The sequence below is a fragment of the Solea solea genome, chromosome 20 (assembly GCF_958295425.1).
Source record: "Solea solea chromosome 20, fSolSol10.1, whole genome shotgun sequence".
Lineage (NCBI taxonomy): Eukaryota > Metazoa > Chordata > Actinopteri > Pleuronectiformes > Soleidae > Solea > Solea solea.
In genome coordinates this window covers 5,422,224-5,441,213 of record NC_081153.1, presented here as the reverse complement: position 1 = coordinate 5,441,213, position 18,990 = coordinate 5,422,224, and the positions used below count along the sequence as shown (strand labels likewise).

The window sequence follows — 18,990 nt, the reverse complement described above, 5'->3', positions numbered from 1 at the left end:
TTTTCAGCTCATATCTGTATATGAACAAAACAAGACATAATAGGCAAATAATAATAAAAACGAGAAAAGATAAAGATGCTCGGGTACTTGTTTGGTCCATAAAATGACAGAAAATGTCGGAAATGATGTCCACAAACCAAAATCTTTCAGTGGTAATGATTTGTAGATATAGATACACATATATATATACGATAACAATCAATATATATATATATTGATTGTTATCGTCTATTCCGACATTCGTGAGCCCGAGAAAGATTAAAAGCCATTTCTAAAGATTACATTTTTAATTTTTGCCGCGTGTAATAAAACACAACTTCTTATATGGACATCCTGGGGGTGTGTGTTTATAGGTCACACATTCAGGCTTTTAAAAAATGCCTTTCAAAAGTGTTGTTGAATCAAAGTTATGATTCATTGAAGCTTGACGTATTACACAAATTCAATTTGATTTTAACATTTTGTCATCAGTAGGTTTTGCTCAGGTGTGTTTATATAGTTGGTGAAATTTGAATTTAAATTGCACAGTTTGTGCTGAAAAAAAGGATATGATTGCACATTCTTATATGTTTAAACATAGTAATGGAAAAAAGGAGCCGCAATGCTCCGTGTTCTAAGGGTTAAATACACGCTTAGGACTCATTTTTGTGAGTAATCAGGTCTTAACTTTGAGCAACAGTTAAAAAAGGGTCACATTTGTTTTGTTTTACTATGTTTTTACAGCGGATGAGGACGACGGTAGTTACTGTGTTCATATACAGGTTTCACTTTGTCATGGGAAAATAGCTTTGTTTGTCTGAGGAGTTACTTGTAGTAGGTCCTAGTGTGTTGGGTGCCTTGGGCACCAAAATGCATAGGGCCGGCCCTGCATATAGCACCTTTAACTGCAGGGAGAGGGAGAGAGAGGGAGAGGGAGAGAGAGAGAGAGAGAGAGAGAGGAGCCTTTATTGATCATTATATCGAAAATGAAAAACAACATCACTTAACAATGACTCACTTCATTTTCTTCATGTAAATCTTCCAAGTTTTTTAGAGCCACAGCTTAATTTTGTCTTCTAAAAATACAGTCGTGACCACGCTGAGCTTCATTCATTCATTCACTCACTCATTCATTCACATTTTCTTCCAAGTACAGTGGAAATAAGAGCTGAGGCTCCATAACATAAGGCCCACCCATCACGAGGCTTTCTTTATTATAATTATTTATTTTTATGTGACAAATAATTTAAACAACAAAAATGTTTTCTGATAAGAGAGACAGATTAAGTCCTATAATGGATTATATAAAAAAAGAAAAAGAAAAAAAGAAAGCGTGACCACGAGCAGGGACGCAGGGATGGAGAGAGTTGGTCAGTGACGCACGCACATACTTCACAGTCTGTGATGACACACACACACACACCAGTGTTTGTTACCGGTAACTTCACTAAAAAAAAAAAAAAAAAAAAAGTATCCTCATTACTTCGTGACTGGACGAGAGTACGTCTACTCGCGCGCGCTACTGTAGCGCCCGTTACTAAGCAACACTGCTCGCAGTGCTATATAGGAGCGCACGCAGAGTCTCATGCGCACAGGAACGAAAGGAAAGCAAGGAAAGACGCACCGGAGCGCACAGGCTGCTGCTGAGCGCCGTGTGGAGAGATACCCCGCAAACTGACGCACAGACGCACGCACTCACGCGCTATGGACTACTGTTAAGATCTGCTAGTGAGAAGTCAGCGCGCGCACAGTCCAGTCCAGCTGCTGCTCGTGCGTAAAAACCTCGCCAGTTTACCTTCTTTCTTTTTCTTTTTCTTTTTTAAAGTTTGCTTTTGTTGTTGTTTGATAAACAGTGACAGTGAATCCGAGTGAATTTTCTTTTTAAAAAAAAATCACAGTTTGGCGTCATGAAGTTGCTGATTTTACCGGTTTTAATGGTCCTTTTCGCCGTCGTCCAAGTTTTTTGCGAGAACGACCCGAAAGAGGAGGCTGACTACTGGACGAGTAGTAATCAGATACAGGTACTTCTTTCAGTTCCACACTAAAAATATATATGATATGATATCTGACATTTTATTAGTTTAAGTTAGAGTGAAAGATTTGAATTGCTCGTTTTGGCCAGAACATCCTCGAATAATAGATTCAACTCAGTGGATATTTCCTGGATGAAATAACTGGATGTTTGTTTAACCATCAAATGAACAGATTCCGTTTTAAACAAATAAACAGTGAAACTTTCAAGCACATGTGTGATATGATAAAAGTAACTGTTGTAAATCTGTAAAGATGAGCTGATCCAGATGGGTTGTTTTGACTCTCTCTACATATGTCATTGTGTTAAATATTACCTGTTACTACTAAGATTGGAGAGCACATTAATCCATAACTAGTTTTGTTAGTATAATGGTGACACATTGTCTGCTTTTATCCAAAATGTACTCGATTTCGTGATTAAATAAACACAGAAGACAGCAGTATATGCTTCCAATAATTCAACAATGAATCAAATAATTAGTGAAAGCCTCCCCTCTTAGTTACAGAACACAAGGAAATGTGGTTTGAGTGCTCCAGTGAACGAAAAATGAGTTAAAGCTCTTAAGTGCACTGATCTGAACCCTGAATAATCTCCTGTCTGTGTTTGACATTGTGATTCTGGAGGCGAGCCAAGCTCAAACCTCAAGACTGTGGATCTGCTGCCATTTCTTTTCATCATGCATATTTTAGAGAGGAGAATAAAAAAAAAACACTTAATGAAAGTTCATGTGTCATGTGTGGATTATTGGTGGTGGCATCCTTTATAGATAATTACTGATCTCGGGCTTGGCTTTCCTCCAGCTCATCAGCAGAAGTGCAAGAATGAAAAGGGAATCAAATCCATACAAATGATCCAGAAACGCATTATTACTATCATTTTTTTTCCTGCACACTCAGGACGGCTGGCTCTCCAATGACCCCCTCAGAGAAATCCTCCTGAGGATGACGAGAAAGCCGCGGCCGCATCAGTTCATCGGCCTGATGGGGAAACGCTCAATGGGTGAGAGCTGACGGTCCTTATACAACTGCCTTCTTCTTCTTCTTCTTCTTCTTCTTCTTAATCCTCATTTCTTCATGTTTTCTCTCTCTCTCTCTCTCTCCTCAAAACAGCAAACTCACAGATCACCCGCAAAAGTAAGTGCAGAGTCATTTTTAAACCCCTCACTGCTGATATAAAACACCTGTACCCTATATATATATATATATATATATATATATATATATATATAGTAGCTTTATTTCTCATAATCTGAAAGATTCAAAAACAATAAACGTGCAGGGCCGTAGCCATGATTTTAGCAGCCCCTCAGCCCCCTGTACTCTCAGTCACAACAATGAACCTCTAAAATGTGACTTATGTGAACTTGGGTTTGACATATTTGCTTATTTTCTCAGCGTGACATCCTGAATGCCTTCTCAATGTGCAGTAAATGTGAAATTTGAATTATAAACTCCCACCAGGTTGCTAATGAATCCAAACCTTTAAAAAGAGAGACGCGTGAAAGTGCTGCACCAGTCAAAAAATTACATGAGCATGTAGGGCTTTCAGGGTAATTAATGCGACACGTCAGAACTAAAAAGGTTTTAATAAAAAGCTTTTAAAGTTTAGATTCAGACGTTTTGTCGTACTAATAGGAATAAACAAAGTGTGCATTGTATTTATAATCTTATCATTTATGTCACTAGCAAAATAAATTTCTCTGGGTTTAATTAACGATTGTAGCTCTTTTGAATGCTGCACCGCGTTCATTTTAATTTGTCGGGAGAGACGCAGAGCAAACGGGAACAAAAAAGAGTCTGTGTGTGCGACACTAAAGGAAAGAGATAAAGAGTCCGGCAGAAATGGGAATGAAGAGGAGGGGATTTTCTTTTTCCTTTTTTTCTTTCACCCACTCAGTGATGCAAACACAGTGCACAGCGGCATGATAATAAGTATACGTCTAATTTATTCCGTGTATGCAGACACGACTGTAAGTCACTCATCATTAGGGAGAGGGAGAGGGAGAGTGCCTGCGATCAATGCCCCCAAGGACATGGGAGTTAAATTGGATTGTTTATGGCTGTGATGGATTTAGGGAGCAACATATTTTATCCTTCACTTGCAATGAGGACACTGTTTTACAGGCACTGGAGAATTCTCCTACACGAATGTAAAAAAAAAAAGAAAAGAAAAGGAAGACTTGTGCATTATCGTATAGCTCCTATACGTTACGGTTCCATTGTTGTTTTTATTGGTGACAAAGCCATATTATGCAAAACAGTTACAGTAACCTCTAATCAGTCTAATGCATATATTGATGAATGCAATGGAAGCTGCTCCCTCGGGGGGTCTCAGTGGTTTCATAACTGCCCCAATCCAATTCTGCATTCACATGCTTCTTTTTTTCTTTTTTTTACGATACGTTGAGTGGAAGTGACAGGAGCCTCAGTCAACCTGCAATCCCAGTTTCTGTATTTCTGCCTCACTGTTTGATCGTAAGAGGTTAAAACAAACTTAACACTTATACGTACAGTATAATTGTACAGCAATACTTTTGTAACAGATATTATGGTAACGCCGTCTTACTTCTACAGTAATCAACAAATAATAACGTTATGTCATTACTTGTTATCTGTAATCTGGATGTAATATTATAATTATTTCAATATTACCGTTAAGTACGTACCAAGCGCAAAACTGCATTAGAAAGATGATTTATTATATGTATACGACGCGCAATAGTATATATAATTTGCATCGCTTATATGTGTTTCATATAGGGGCATGGTTCTCAAATTGTGGTGCGTGTACCACCAGTGGTACGCGAGATTCCTCTGGTGGTACCAGGGCATGTGATCGGAGTGGAGCTGAGGATTTTTTAGACCGGAGGGCGTAGAAAATTAAACTAATAATAATAATAATAATAATAATAATTAGAGTCACTTTATCTCTCGCTCCATCTTAATCTAATGTCACTATACCAGTGTGTGACGTATATGTGAGGAAGACGAGGATGATGATAAGAGCAAATGGTCTTACTGGCAATAAATCTGCCTCTTGTGAAAAGTCCGTAGCCTTAATTTGCACCACTGTATTTTAACGTAAATGATAATGGTGTTACTTCAAGAGCTCAGTATTAAGTTGTTTTAAAAAGTTTGAGAACCACTGATGGATTCTATTTTAACGTCAAGCTCCTTCACTGCGTAATAGATTTTGATGACATGATGATGATGAATAAAGCGTTTCCACATGAGACACCAAAGTATTAACTATATGTTCCACTGCAAGAATTAATGACACCATTTACAGATAATTTATTCATCCACGCTGTGCTGCATGACTGTGATTTCAATATGAAAACGATTCATTGTTAAGTCTGACATGATCTGAATCGAACAGGTTTCGGAAACTGTGGTTTTCAAGCCTCAAGTTCTGAAATTTGGCCGCATAATACATCCACTGTCAATCACGACATGGCTCAGTCAGATATATAGTAAGACAATCTTATCGCGATACATGACGATGTCGGTCTAAATGAAGAAAACGTTAACATGGAAAGTTAAACGTGCAGGATCTCTCTGTTTATTCACGACATAGAGAATAATGTGCATAAAGTCATAAAAAAAAGGTATTAAACGTGGATGGGGCATTTCTTAATAATCTCCACTATTATCCCAATGTAAACCAGGTAACTTCCGCCCAAGGTTCCCTTATTCACTTGAGCAGCGCCACCGTGAGGAGACATGAAGTAGCAACACCTGGCGACTGAAATTTGCCTTCATTTATCAATTAAAATATCGATATTCACCTTAGTGTACCGATTATCGTCTTCGCACAAGGAAGGACGGTGACACATGCAAACTGATATTTTGACCCAACCGTAATGCATATCCTGCGTTTATAATCTATTTAAAACTCTCATTGGGACCATCATTTACAAAATGGATGTCATGCTGTTTTAAAGAAGATCTGAAACTAATGATTGAGACTCCCGCGGGAAATGTTTAAAGATGTTTGTAAGTCGCTTTGGATAAAAGCGTCTGCTAAATGACATGTAATGTAATGTAATGCTGGAAATCAAGTGAGAAGTTGGCCCGTTTTCCTCATAGACTTGCATACAAAGCAGCAGCGTCGCCACCTGATGGACATTCAAGAGAATACAGGTTTAGATCGCCTCAATGTTGGCTTAACTTTCCTGTATTTAACAGTGAGAAAACATTGATTTAGAAGTGACAGATATTTCCTCAAGTTAAAAATTGGCAGTCAGTGCTGCGAAGCTCACGTTAGCCTAAACAAGCTAGCATTAGCCTCTGTGAGCAACGTTTTGTTGTCTTGTACCTGATGGTAAATTCAAAATACTTTCTACTTTTTATTTTACGTGTTATCGTTAACTGTGTTGTCTTTCTTCCGTTTTCCTTTGCATTTGACGTCAGACTTTGTCTTACAGAATCAATACCGGGCCTAGATTTGGTTGCTAACTCTAATGCTAACCCTAGCCACCTTTAGCGTCACATTCTGAAGATACAATTTATGACATTTTTATTTAATTTATGATTTGAATTTATGAAACAAATAATGTAAAAAAAATACATTAAAATATCAAAATTTATTATAACACAGGACCTCTAAAATCCAGCTAAGGCTACAGTTGCTGCTTGCCAAAATATGCATCTACTAAACTACTTTACATTTTCTTTGAAGGGCATAAAGTCAACTCTTTTGTTGGACTGATGGGGAAAAGAAGCCAAGAGGAGCCAGGTAAGAAGAAGTCAATTATATTCTACTTTAAAAAAGGTCTTTATCCATGCAGGCTTCTGTAGGATAGCGTCACAAGATGATGGCACAGTAAAGCAAGTACAAATATAAGGCTTAATCTAAAGGGTATGAAAGCCAAAAGGAGTCATATATTAAAGTGATTTTGCTCATTTCTGCCAATAAACCCTCCTTACACAGTAGAACCGTGGTTCTCAAACTGTGGTACGTGTACCACCAGTGGTACGCAAGCTTCCTCTGGTGGAAAAATCAGAAATACTGTTCTACTGTGAAAATTAGGGCATGTGATCGGCGTGGAGCTTAGGAATTCTGACTGTAGTGCGTAGAAAATGAAAGAAGTAGCTCCATCTTTATCCAATTTCATTTTACCAGGGTATGAATGTGTGAGGAAGAGGAGGAGGATGATGAGAGAGCAAATGATGTTATTGGGAAAAGTCCGTAGCTGACTTTGCTCGACCAATTTACTCAGGTGGTGTGAAACGTTGGAGAAGCACTGCTCTCGGCGTTTTATAAAGAATGTTTTTTTTTCAAAATGTTTTTTCTAAGACTAACATGTTTTCCCCTCTCTCCTCTTCCCGTCTCTGCAGACTCGTACGAGTGGAGCACAATACAGACGTATGACAAGCGCCGCTAGACAGTCCTCTCGTCACCCCGCCTGCTTGTCATCCAGCCATTCCTCATCCAACGGAAGGAGCACCTCCGACGGGTTCTCCGTACTGTGCTATAGCTGTTAGTCGAATAAAAAAAAAAAGAGATTCTGTTTCCACATTGTAGTGATGTAGCAGTGCTGTACCTGTGCCAGTTTCATTTGTCCCAGCAGAATGTGGTGAGAGGAGGAGGAAAGGGGGTGTTGGGGGATTTCATCGTCAGTGTTAGTGCTTTCTGTGAGCGTTTTTTCGGCCATCTGCCCATGCCACAAAGTTGACATGTTGTTGTGGACCATCAAAGCAAGGCTGTACCCCCGGGTATGCTGAAAATTGCACTGCCAAAATGACTGTATAGTGCCTCATAACTGTTCACTAATTGCAGCTGATTGTTCTAGAAATCCGTCACACTGGGACTTTTTTTTTTTTTTTTTTTGCTTTCAAGTGACATCAGAGGAGCCGTCGTGCACCTGGACATGTGGTTTTGACGTGACAGGATAACTGTGTGTTTTAATGGTTTGACAAATATTAAATTTATTTTCTTTACTGGTTCAACTAAAGCTTGCAAGTCGTGAATTGAATTCCTTTACTAAACAGTGGTGTGGAGTGCGGTGGAGGGGTGAGGTGAGGGCGCACTCTGGTGGTTGACGGTGGTGCTGCTGCAAGTTCAAGACGTTCAATTTTCAAGTAGTTTTAGTGGGAAAATTAAACAAGGTCGACATTTTTTAGAGTAACATGACTACACGTTCACTCTCATCAGTTCATTATAGATTAAACCTTACATACATCAATATAAATAAAACACCAAACATAGTATGTCCTAACTACCTTGATTTACTGGAGGGATATGACACTATTTCTCAATTTCACAATAAGGCGAGAACACACTGGTGTGGTCCTGTCACGATATGAAAGTATGCTATTCTTTAGGCAAAAAGTGTAGTTTTATCTTCATTCTCAATGGAGCAATTGATTTCCCCATTTTAAGAAATGAGAAACAAGAAAATATGAGACATCATGTCTGACATGATGTAAGTAGACAAACAGCACAGATGTCATCATTTTTGAGATTAAATCCATAATCAGTGAGGTCTGTGAGGACTCAGAAACCTGAAAATTTCACTTCAATTCACCAGATGTGGAAAGCAAAGTCAACTGTGCAAGTGTCCGGAACCCTGTTCTCTTAACGATCCATGTGTTTGTCTATAAGTCTACAATTAGACGATTTATAATGTTTTCGAAGAGTTTATCAATCAGTACTTGCAGGTCTTTTTCAGATATGTACATTTTAATTAACGTGGTCCCATATCTTAATATGAGTTGGGGGAATGGACACCGTGTTTGACGGCTGGTGCTCAGCAGCAGATGCCCATGATGCTCTTCTAAATACAGTTACCTCTGGTTCTAAAAATACAATTCAACCCAAAACAAAATACTAAACTCTGTAAGTTTCCAGGCTAATACTTCTCAAACACTGGTCTGACATAGACCTCTTTAGTGCATGGAGGCAAGTGAAGAACATTTGGCAACAGAAAATAGAAACCTCTGGCACAAAGAACAAACTGCTGAAACACTATCAACACGCTAAGGCAAACTGCCAATGTGTGGTTTGGCAAGGTGAGCTTTTATACTGGAAACCAGACAGAGGTGCAAACAATAAGGGCGGGGCCGTGTAATCAAGAGCACAGGCAACCAAAAAAACCAGGAACAGCAGGTAAAAAGTCTGAAATGATCATGATCTGCCACCTCAAACATGCACTTTCCCTCCTCTGCCTTTCAGTTCGTCTTTGATTTCGACGTTGACCGAGCCTGTGCACTCTGAACTGGTCTTATATTGGTCTCCTCGCATCGTTGGCACAAAGTGAGATCAGGTGCAAGTCGTTACGTGAAAGCTCTAACACCTGTGCTGTGCTGCAAAATGTGTTTTAGAAAGTGACAACGTGTTTAGAGTTTTCAAAAAGAGTGAATAACATCACTCTTTAGGGATTGGCAGAGTGGGATTTCGTGCTTTGTAAACATTTTTGACTTGAGCTTTTACTGAACTACAGCAGGACGAAGGCTGTGAAACAGAATTCAGTTTGAAAGAGTGTAGAGTAGTGAAAGTGATACAAATGCACAACAAAGCCTGAAATGACAGTTCTGCAGCTGGAGCACGTACAGTACAGTACAGTACAGTACAGTACAGTATATCATCCACACTAATGATGAGAAACCAGTGGGTCTGACAATTCTATTTTATTAGCAAAGCAGCGATACACAAGATGCATCGTTATCTCAAGGCACTTTAAATCTGCCCTGTGTGTTAACGTTACATGTAAGCGAATGTCTGTCACCATCAACCAAGCGCAAAATGACTCCACACGACTCTGCACGTTTCTCCATATAACCGTTTGAAGCAGCCGACACGGGCAACAGCACACATTGCGCTAATAAAGCGTCAAGAAAGTTTTCCAAATGAATTCAACTGCTCAATAAAAATACACTAAAAGTTCAGCAGTTTGACGAAATAAACGGTTATTGTGCATTTATGGTAATTAATGGTCGATGATGTTGATACTTTCCTGTTTGTATGCTGCACAGTTCTTCTAAAAAAAGCTGTCAGGCAATACTATCAGACTTGACTGAGGTAGTGATTATCGTTTATCTCGTCAAACTGCTGCAAAAAAGCCTTTTATTTGAGCAGTGGTGTCACTTCTGAATCGTTTTGTGGACGCTTTTTTTGTCGCCACCGTTTGTCTTGACATAAAACAAACCACTTCCTGTGTGCACCAGGTGACACGAGCTCGAAAACACTGGCAAACCAAGAGAGAGCTAAGTGGAGCTAAGTTGCTGAGTAATGCCCAAATGTTACAGACTAACTCCATCACTATCTGAAAAAACAGCATGTTGAGGTAATAACCTAAAACCCACAAAGTTAAAATAGATCATGGGTCAAATAAGTAAAGCTACAAATGACACGCTGACTGACTGACTGACACACAGCTCCTGCAGCCAATCACTGGTCTTTCTCCGGTTCATAGATAGACAGCGTTCGGGCCGACGGGTCGGAGGCTTGGATCCAGCGTGGCATCCAGTAATGGGAGAGCCACCCGGCCCGGCCCGGGAAGTGCTTCTCAAACACCTGCCTGTAGTGGTACGCCTCTTTGGAGGAGGGAGTCAAGTGAGGGAACGTCTTCTGGGCCTTTTTCATCTGGTCGTCGTTCACCTGAGAGAGGAGAGCGGAGCAAGGTCAGACAAGGTCAGACAACAGCTCCGCACGTTAGCATTTAAATGGATCGCAAACAACAACCACATTCACTGCCCTTAAGGGGTTATTGAGAGCCGGTTCAACGAGTCTGCGACACTCACCACAGGAGAAAGAAAAGGAGGCACATCTTAACTAAAGAGCGCCAAGAACAACCATAACTTCACAGTGGTTATAACCCTCTAATATTACAGTTATGTGCATGGTCTGCGAGTATGACCGTGACAGAAACCAGTGCATCATTTCTAAATGTCAAATCTCTTTCCATTGCACTTTCCTTTTTTTAAATATATGAACCTTTTTAAAATGTCAGTTTTTGGTGCGCAAAAATGGAACGTGCACCTACAAACAGGGTGATGGAATACTCCCTGACGTGAGATTTTCTTTATGGCCAATGCTGAGATTAGACGACAAATTCAGGCTGATTCTCAAGCGATTTGGTCGTTTCCTACACATTTCCAGGGTAATGACCTGATTATGAACACGGGGGAATGATGCATGGACGTGTAGTATAACATAACTAAAGAACAGATATTTGGCTGCTAGGCTAGGTGGAATAGTGACCTGGAAAAATGTTCCGTTGAGCTTTGGGAACTGAACCTCTGCCTCTTTGACGTCTCCTCGAGGGACGACTACCAACAAGACACGGCAAGAATCCGTGCCGCTGTGACTGATAATCCGACATGGCGACCGTCGTGAAAGACAAAAATATCGTGTAGCCTGATCCCGGCGTAAACGGAGGTATAGCTGATATAGCCCAGTGTGTGTGTAACTGATGTAAACACATACCACAGAGTCCAGATGGTCCTGCAGGCAGTTGTACCAGGACTTCTTCAAAGACATCAGACCGTCACTGAAGGCTTCTTTACGCCGCCACAGGATCTCCTCGGGGATCAAGTTGAGACCTTTGAAGGAGTCCCTCAGCAGGTACTTCTCCACTCCGTGCTGCTTACACAGGACACACAAGACACCGTTATGATCCTGTTCAGACCTGAGTACAGATCTGAACAATGCCAGTGTATCTTGTCTTTAGAATCCACAATCAGAGGGTTTGAGGACACACAATCTGTCCTCAGGAGGCATTAGAGACCACGTCCTCAACTGCGGTCACCTGATCCGCACACTAATCAGCCCCCATACGTTCATTTATTTGGACATTAGGGCTACAACTAACAATTGTTTTCATAATCGATTCATCTGTTGATTATTTTCTTGATAAATTGAGTAAAATGTAAGAAAACGTGGAAATGATGTCTCAAAGGTCTCGTTTTGTCCACAAACCAAAATTATTCCATTTTAAATGATTTCTTTGTTAATATGGAGCAAAGAAACCAGAAGATACTCACATTTAAAGAAATACTTGAGGCTTGAAACTGCAACGCTAATTCTGCACTTTTCAGACCCACTCGTAGGGGGATGGGACCTTGTTCCCAGAATGTAAACAGTGTCCGCCATCTTTGCTAACAGGAAGGCTAACAGGACTAAGTGTCACTGGTGGGCACGTAACAAAGAAACGAATGAAGATATTTCTCGATTCAGGGGAAACTGAGATTGGGAAGGACAATTTTTCAAAAATACTAGCCCTAGTCCCTGCGATGGACTGGCGAACTGTCCAGGGTGTACCCCGCCTATCGCCCGATGTAGCTGAGATTGGCACAGCACCCCCCGCGACCCTCTGGTGGAGGATAAAGCGGTAGATGATGACTGACTAACCCTAGTATTCCTTTAAGAAACTGAAAATTTAACCAAAACACTCAAATTAGTTGACAATTTTTAAACAAATTTCATGTTACAGCGGCAAGAGAATTGTTTTCTTTCACTCCAGCTCTTGTCTTTTCTCTCTCTCTTTGTCTCTGTTTCACGCAGACACATCTGTGCAGTCAGACTTGTTAAAACATAATTTTGGGGGTGCCAGATCCAATCATAAGCATCCAGGACACAGAGCCAGGTGTGAACAGATACACGTGAGGACACGCCTTTAACGAAAGAATTACTCATCTCACTTCACCTTAGGAATCCTCATCTCCTCAGGCAGGGAGAGGTAGTACGCTGTCAATCTGTGGTCCAGGAAGGGAACTCTGAGCTCCAGACTGTGAGACAGAAACCACACTCAAATCACTGCTGGACATAATTATGCAGTAATCGCCGTTATTAATTCACGTCAAAAAATCAGTTTCCGATGGATTTCATTCCTACACGATGTCACTTGTTAAACTTTTATTAGTCACATTTTGCTGTGTATTATAAATCCAAGCCGTTCACTACTTTCAATGTTTAATACATTTAAACTGATTATTTCAAACACTGAAGTGACAAAATTACACAAAATAACAATGCAGTCGATGAACTTCTCCTGTGTGCCGTGATGTTAAATTTAAGTGTGTGTCAGTTTTAGCTTTAGCTTTACAAAGCTTAAAAAACCTTCCAGCTGAGATAGATACATACAGGAATATACAGCAAGTACTGTACTTTCTTTAGATATTGTAGATTAAAGCATGTGTCACTGCTACCGAGAAGGGACGGACAACCCTGGAATAATGTGATTTTAATGACTATGTAACACTGTAGATTAATGTCAGACTGAGTTGAAGCTAACCCATGTGCAGAGGTGGTGCGGTCAGCGCGGAGAACGTCAAACAGGTAGAGTTCCTTCATGAGTCGAACGCTGTCCTCCGCGGCTACTTTGGGATTCGGAGCCTGGGAGAGAAACGCAGACCGGTTGTTAAACATTGAATGTGATGGAAAAATTGTCCACTTCTCTGTATTTTAACAGCCATTTAATTTACAAAAAAAATCTTACTGTTGTCTTACAGGTGTACTGGTGTGAGAAAGTGGAAAATACATTTCTTAGACATCTTAGACTTAAGCAGGAATAGATTTAATTACGTGAGCCTTTAGTGGAGTGACAAAAAAATGAGTATTTAACGCGGACTCTCTGGAGTCAGACTGATGGAAATCAGCCGATGTGACAGATTAATGTGACAGTTTACAACCTGCATCCACACTCGGACTTGCCTTGTGGAAGTAAATGTATCCCTGAGCGAGCTCATCGGAACCTTCTCCAGAGAAGATCACCACACTGTCGGACTTCTCCCTGATGTACTTTGACACCAAATACATGCCTACAGTGGAACACGGAGGGAGACGTTACAGGAAGGCAGCGCACAGGGAGTACTTTTGTGAGAACACAAAAAAAAACCAAAGATATTATATCACAGTTTCAGACTCAAAATGCTTCTATTCAAATGTTATTCTCATTTTGTTCTGTTAAGGTGCAGAGTGTCAAATTTAGGTGAAGATAGATGAAAATAATTATCGCCTGATTGTATGAATTGTATGTTTTTTATTACCCCAGAATGAGCCTTTAATATCTATATCAGGAGCAGGGTCAATCTTTAAAGTTTTGATGCTGACTGAGGGCTACACAGGTTCTCCAACACACGTGGAAGGGAAAGGTATCGATAATAAACGGGGTGATGCATCACGGTGAGCGCAAACTCACCAACAGAGGCACGTACGGTGGTGATGTCATAGGTCTCCAGGTGGAAGATGACATCATCTACCGCTTGGACGCCTTCTTCTACGGTGAAGTTCACCTCGTGGTGTTCGCTGCCAATGTGAGCGGCGACCTGACAAACACAGGTCACGGCCTTTATATCATCATCATCTGTTACTGTTGTTGTTACCGCGGTGCCGGAGGTTTGTTACACGACGTCAAAGACCTTGCGAGCCGATAAGACGTCGGGGCTGTCCTCTGAGCCGATGGAAAAGGTCTGGATGGGATACTTCAGCTTCTCCTCCTTGGCCAGTTTCACCAGCGTGGCAGCAACCAAACTGGAGTCCAGACCACCTGGAGATCAGTGACAGAAAAACTGTATTTTATTCAAACAGTGACTCCCAAAGATGGATTGTGGGAGATTTTATTTGGGGTCCCTGAACAAATTTTCAGAATTTTTTTTTACCAACCTTTTGGTTATGTGTATATGTTTAGAATAATGTGCATAAAATGAAGCTTTAATGAATTAGGTGTAATTTAAATTACCTGAGAGAAGACAACCGATCCTCCTCTGAGCCATTAGACGCTTCCTTACAGCGTTCTCAAACAGGGCTCTGATGTTGTTCTTAACCGTCTCCTCATCAAAGCCTGCGGGGGAAAAACATCAGTTGTAAAAACCACGCATGAAAGAATGTGTCACTAATGACCGAATAAGTCGACAAAGAGCGGTAACGCACCCGTCTGAAGCGTCTCCAGGGTGTCGCAGACGGCATGCGCAGGCTCCTGCGTGCAGCAGTGAAACTGCTCCATCTCAATAGACTGAACTTTGCCATTCTGCTTTAAATCAAAGACCTCGAAATGCCCGGGGAGAAAGGGGACAATGTTGGCAGGGGTGGCCATTGCGTGGGTAATGTTCGTAAGGCCTGTGATCAGAATAACAAAAAGGTTAAGCTGTAGTCTCTTACTAGGCTTATAAAAGGGTTAGATAAACTAGCCTGTTACCTTTAGCCTCTGAGCAGACAGCAAGGAATCCATCATCTGTGAGGAGCCTGAACAACGGACGCACGCCGTACGTATCGCGCCCCAAAAACACTTTCCTGTTGGCGGTGTCCAGCAGGACGAAAGCAAACACGCCGTCCAGCAGGGAGGCCATCTTCTGGACGCCAAAGCGGTCGTACAGGTGGAGCAAAATCTCGCCGTCCACTTCAGTCTGGTGATCGAACTCAAACTGCTTCCTCAGCTAAAGGAGGGACATCACACAAAGGTCTCACTTAGGGTCTGTTTCTTTTTGAAGAGTGGTTGTGTGAGGTTCGGGCCAAGAAAGGTCAGTGCTGCCTGAGCTGTGTGTGCGCACCCCCCTGCTGTGAACCAGAACGAAACCGGCATGCTCATTCTTACTGGAAACATGGCTGCCAAATGTCATCTATCACTAACATAACACTAGATACCATACAACAGACATGATCTGCTGTGTTTGACCTGGGGGACTTTAAAAATCACACTAAAAATGAACCAAATACATTAAATGTTTATAACAAAAGAGACAATGGGACAGTTCTGTTTATGCATGAACACAGTGCAATGCCAGGTATAAGTGAAGCTACTTCTATGTTTTCAGGAAACTATGGCAACCGACTCGACAATGTTTTAAACGCCAAAGCTCACTGTTTTACATGTTTTACATGTCGTCGAGGTGTGATCCTGCCCTGATCCTTACTGTGCGATGGTTGTAGATCTCCCCGTTGTAGCAGAGCCACAAGAAAGGAAACTTCTTGATACGCAGGGGCTGCATGCCGTACAGCTGGTCCACGATGGCCAGCCGATGGAAGCCAAAGCAGCAGTTGGTGAAGCCGTTGACGTTCTCAAAGCGGAAGGCGTCGGGGCCCCTGTGGGCGATCTTCATGGCGCTCGTGCACTGCACCGACAGGCACTCGTCGCTGCCAAACAAAGCCCAGATTCCGCACATTTCACAACTGCGGAAGGTGGAAGCCAAAGACAGACAGACGCGTCATGATCAGGGACGTCTCGCTATCTGCCGTAAGACAAACTATGAAACTTGGTCTCATTGTCCCATTTGACAAAAGATATCATTAAAACCTCATCATTTCCAGGTTTTGAAACACTTATCAACATTTTCTGACATTTTATGGACTAAACAAATACTCAATTCATCAAGAACATAACTGTCAGATACAGTGATTATGAAAACAATTATATTTAACAGGTCGGTTCAGCTCATAAGGTTGCTTAACTTGTTCTACAAGCTAATAAATTCCAAAGGCTCAGTTACAGTAAGTCTATTCTGCTGGAACATCACGTCTGTCCCACTGTCTGCAGTTCACAGTCGGAGGGATTCATTCCCTTCTACTACAATGAGCCGCTAAAGCTGAGCCAAGTCTCCTGACGTCCACAGAGACAGTGTGAGAGGCTGTCGACTGTGGTACTGTGGCCCTGTAAGGGGCCCATTACAGGCTTACGGGGTCACATTACCGTTACACGAGATTCCCAGAGCGAGGCTCCTATCATACCAATGCAAAACGGTGGATTTTCAAACAAAAGACAAAAGCCTCTACTTTGCAAAGACCTACTTGAGGAGATAAGGCTCCTAAATCCCTTTTTTCACAGACTTACTTTTATATTCTGGGTAAAATTCCATTATACTTGTCTTCACTTTTAATTTGAAAACATGGAGGTCACAATCTCCAAACACAAATGCGAAAGAAAGCATTTAGGTTTTCGGCACCTGTCGGTTGGAATAAGCCTCAATCTGAACTTCATCGTCAACATCGGTAGCCCTGACTTCTTTTTTACAATAATACAAAACAGAAAATTAAAAACATTTATTCATTTATTTATTTTTAAAGATCTTTCACGGCTCATTTGCAGTTTGGGATCCACTTCTGTATGGAATTAGAATGGGGTCAATATTTTCAAACAATACTCTTTCACAATGCAAACAACACTTTTTAAGAAGCAAATAAAATATCCATTTAATCATTCAAAAATACTGTATTTTATTGATAAAATACACTTGTTGTTTGCGCTCCCTGATTTGTTCTCTGCGCTCCAAACAATACAATATTTTTGAGTGATGAAATCGATCATTTATTTACTTCTTACAAAGTGTTGTTTGCTTCGTGAAAAGTATTGTTTGAAAATATTAACACAAATCTAATTCCATACTTCTGTGAACCATTAGACTCGATGTAAATTTTAGCAACGCCATAATGACCATATATATATATACAGTATACATATGCACAGTTTAATTATTTGCTAATCACGTCCAGAAAATATGGGAATGGATTTAAAAATAGTTTTAAAATAATAAATTTTTAGTGACTTGAACTAGAACAAATCTGGTTCTCTTAAATACGGTGGCCCTAGAGTGCCAAACAATTTCTCAAAAATATACAGTAAAAATATTTGATAATAAGTGAGGGAGTAGTCAGCATGCCCCTGAAGTCAACTGTACCAACCATTGTCACTTATGGGCCAATGTGTTGTTATTGTACAGTAAAAATCTAAATAAATTAGGGAAAATATTTCGTTCAAAAGCTTCTGGACAATGTGACCCAATGTGGGGGTATGACTACAAGGGCGCACTTAAAAACGAATGACGGCTCACTTGACCGCAGTAGTGTACGGCACTGCAGGGCCACTTAAACCTGGACTTGAACCATATGTTACAAGTAAAAACTAAATTATATCAACAAATATCTGCTGTAAAAGGGTCTATGACCTTAATGCTTGAGCATGACATACACTGACAGCTAATAATATACAATATACTTTAACTCGCATCATTCCAATGAGTTTGACAGACATACATTTATTTATAATTTCTGTACATAACATCATTTTCAGCTGTGTTAACCTCGCCCGGAGTACTATCTACTATAATATACGATATAATAAAATCTACGACAGATAATAAAAAATGAATAAAACGTTCCACTTAAACATTAGACATTTATCACAATTATGGAAGCACCGGTTCTTTATGATTTTACAGTGACGATAACTTACCTTGATTTACAAACCGTTTGTAGTTCAAATCAGGCTAACGTCTGCTTGCTGCTCCGCTAGCGGTGGACTGAACCACGTGCAGTGTGTGAATATTCAGCCACTGCGGTCTGTAGGAAACTCAATGTTACATCATCCACTGGCCACCAAGCGGATGTGGTAGGCACATGTGGGCATAATTAAAAGGCAACCACCCAAACTAAAAGACAAAAGTTTAATTCAAAATACGAAATTACTATTGAAAATACTAATGGATTTTTTTGAAAATCTAACTTGATGCCCTCCTCGGGCATTTTTGTGTGTAAATAATATATATATATATATATATATATATATATATTATATATATATTAATAATATATATATATATATATATATATTATTAATATGTTCGAAGTCCAATGTCTTTTACTCAATTTACAAATAAGGTGATGATTTAATAGTGATTTTTCCTACATTTTTGGCACAAAGGTGTCCAGAGGTTACGAATGTCTGGACAAAAATAAAAAACTATTTCAAGATTAACAAATTTAAGATTAAAATTTAAAAAACTTCAAATACTATACAGTGGACGTTACTATACATAATTACAATCCAACATCGATTTTTTTTTTCTTTTAAAATCACTTTGGTGGTTTTTTGTTTTTGTTCATAATTAAAATCTATTCAAATTAAATTCAAAGATGGTCAGAATTAAAAACTAAACGTCCAAATAGAATTAAAGGCACTCCAATAAAAAAGGCGTATTTAAAAAAAAAATCTGAATTTAAAATCAGAAATCCAGAGAAAAAATTAAGATCTACTACATAGAAGA

The 18,990-nt window shown here is 40.1% G+C and overlaps 2 protein-coding genes across 2 annotated transcripts; one reads left to right on the top strand and one right to left on the bottom strand.

Annotated features, from left to right (window-relative positions):
* The first annotated feature begins 1,560 nt into the window (after positions 1 to 1,560).
* tac1 (tachykinin precursor 1) lies at positions 1,561 to 7,984 on the top strand. Its single transcript, XM_058619257.1, has 5 exons — positions 1,561 to 2,000; positions 2,911 to 3,013; positions 3,124 to 3,147; positions 6,695 to 6,751; positions 7,354 to 7,984. Exons 1-5 carry the CDS (start codon positions 1,887 to 1,889, stop codon positions 7,398 to 7,400), a joined length of 345 nt encoding a protein of 114 aa, XP_058475240.1. The 5' UTR covers positions 1,561 to 1,886; the 3' UTR covers positions 7,401 to 7,984.
* Positions 7,985 to 9,626: 1,642 nt separating this feature from the next.
* On the bottom strand, positions 9,627 to 18,304 carry asns (asparagine synthetase). The gene is made up of 12 exons (XM_058620103.1): positions 18,180 to 18,304; positions 15,868 to 16,123; positions 15,153 to 15,390; positions 14,888 to 15,073; positions 14,697 to 14,798; positions 14,377 to 14,504; positions 14,157 to 14,283; positions 13,670 to 13,776; positions 13,251 to 13,351; positions 12,663 to 12,744; positions 11,444 to 11,599; positions 9,627 to 10,615 (listed from the first exon to the last, which is right to left on the bottom strand). The coding sequence occupies exons 2-12, from the start codon at positions 16,114 to 16,116 to the stop codon at positions 10,406 to 10,408; spliced, it is 1,686 nt and encodes a 561-aa protein (XP_058476086.1). The 5' UTR covers positions 16,117 to 16,123; positions 18,180 to 18,304; the 3' UTR covers positions 9,627 to 10,405.
* Positions 18,305 to 18,990: the final 686 nt, after the last annotated feature.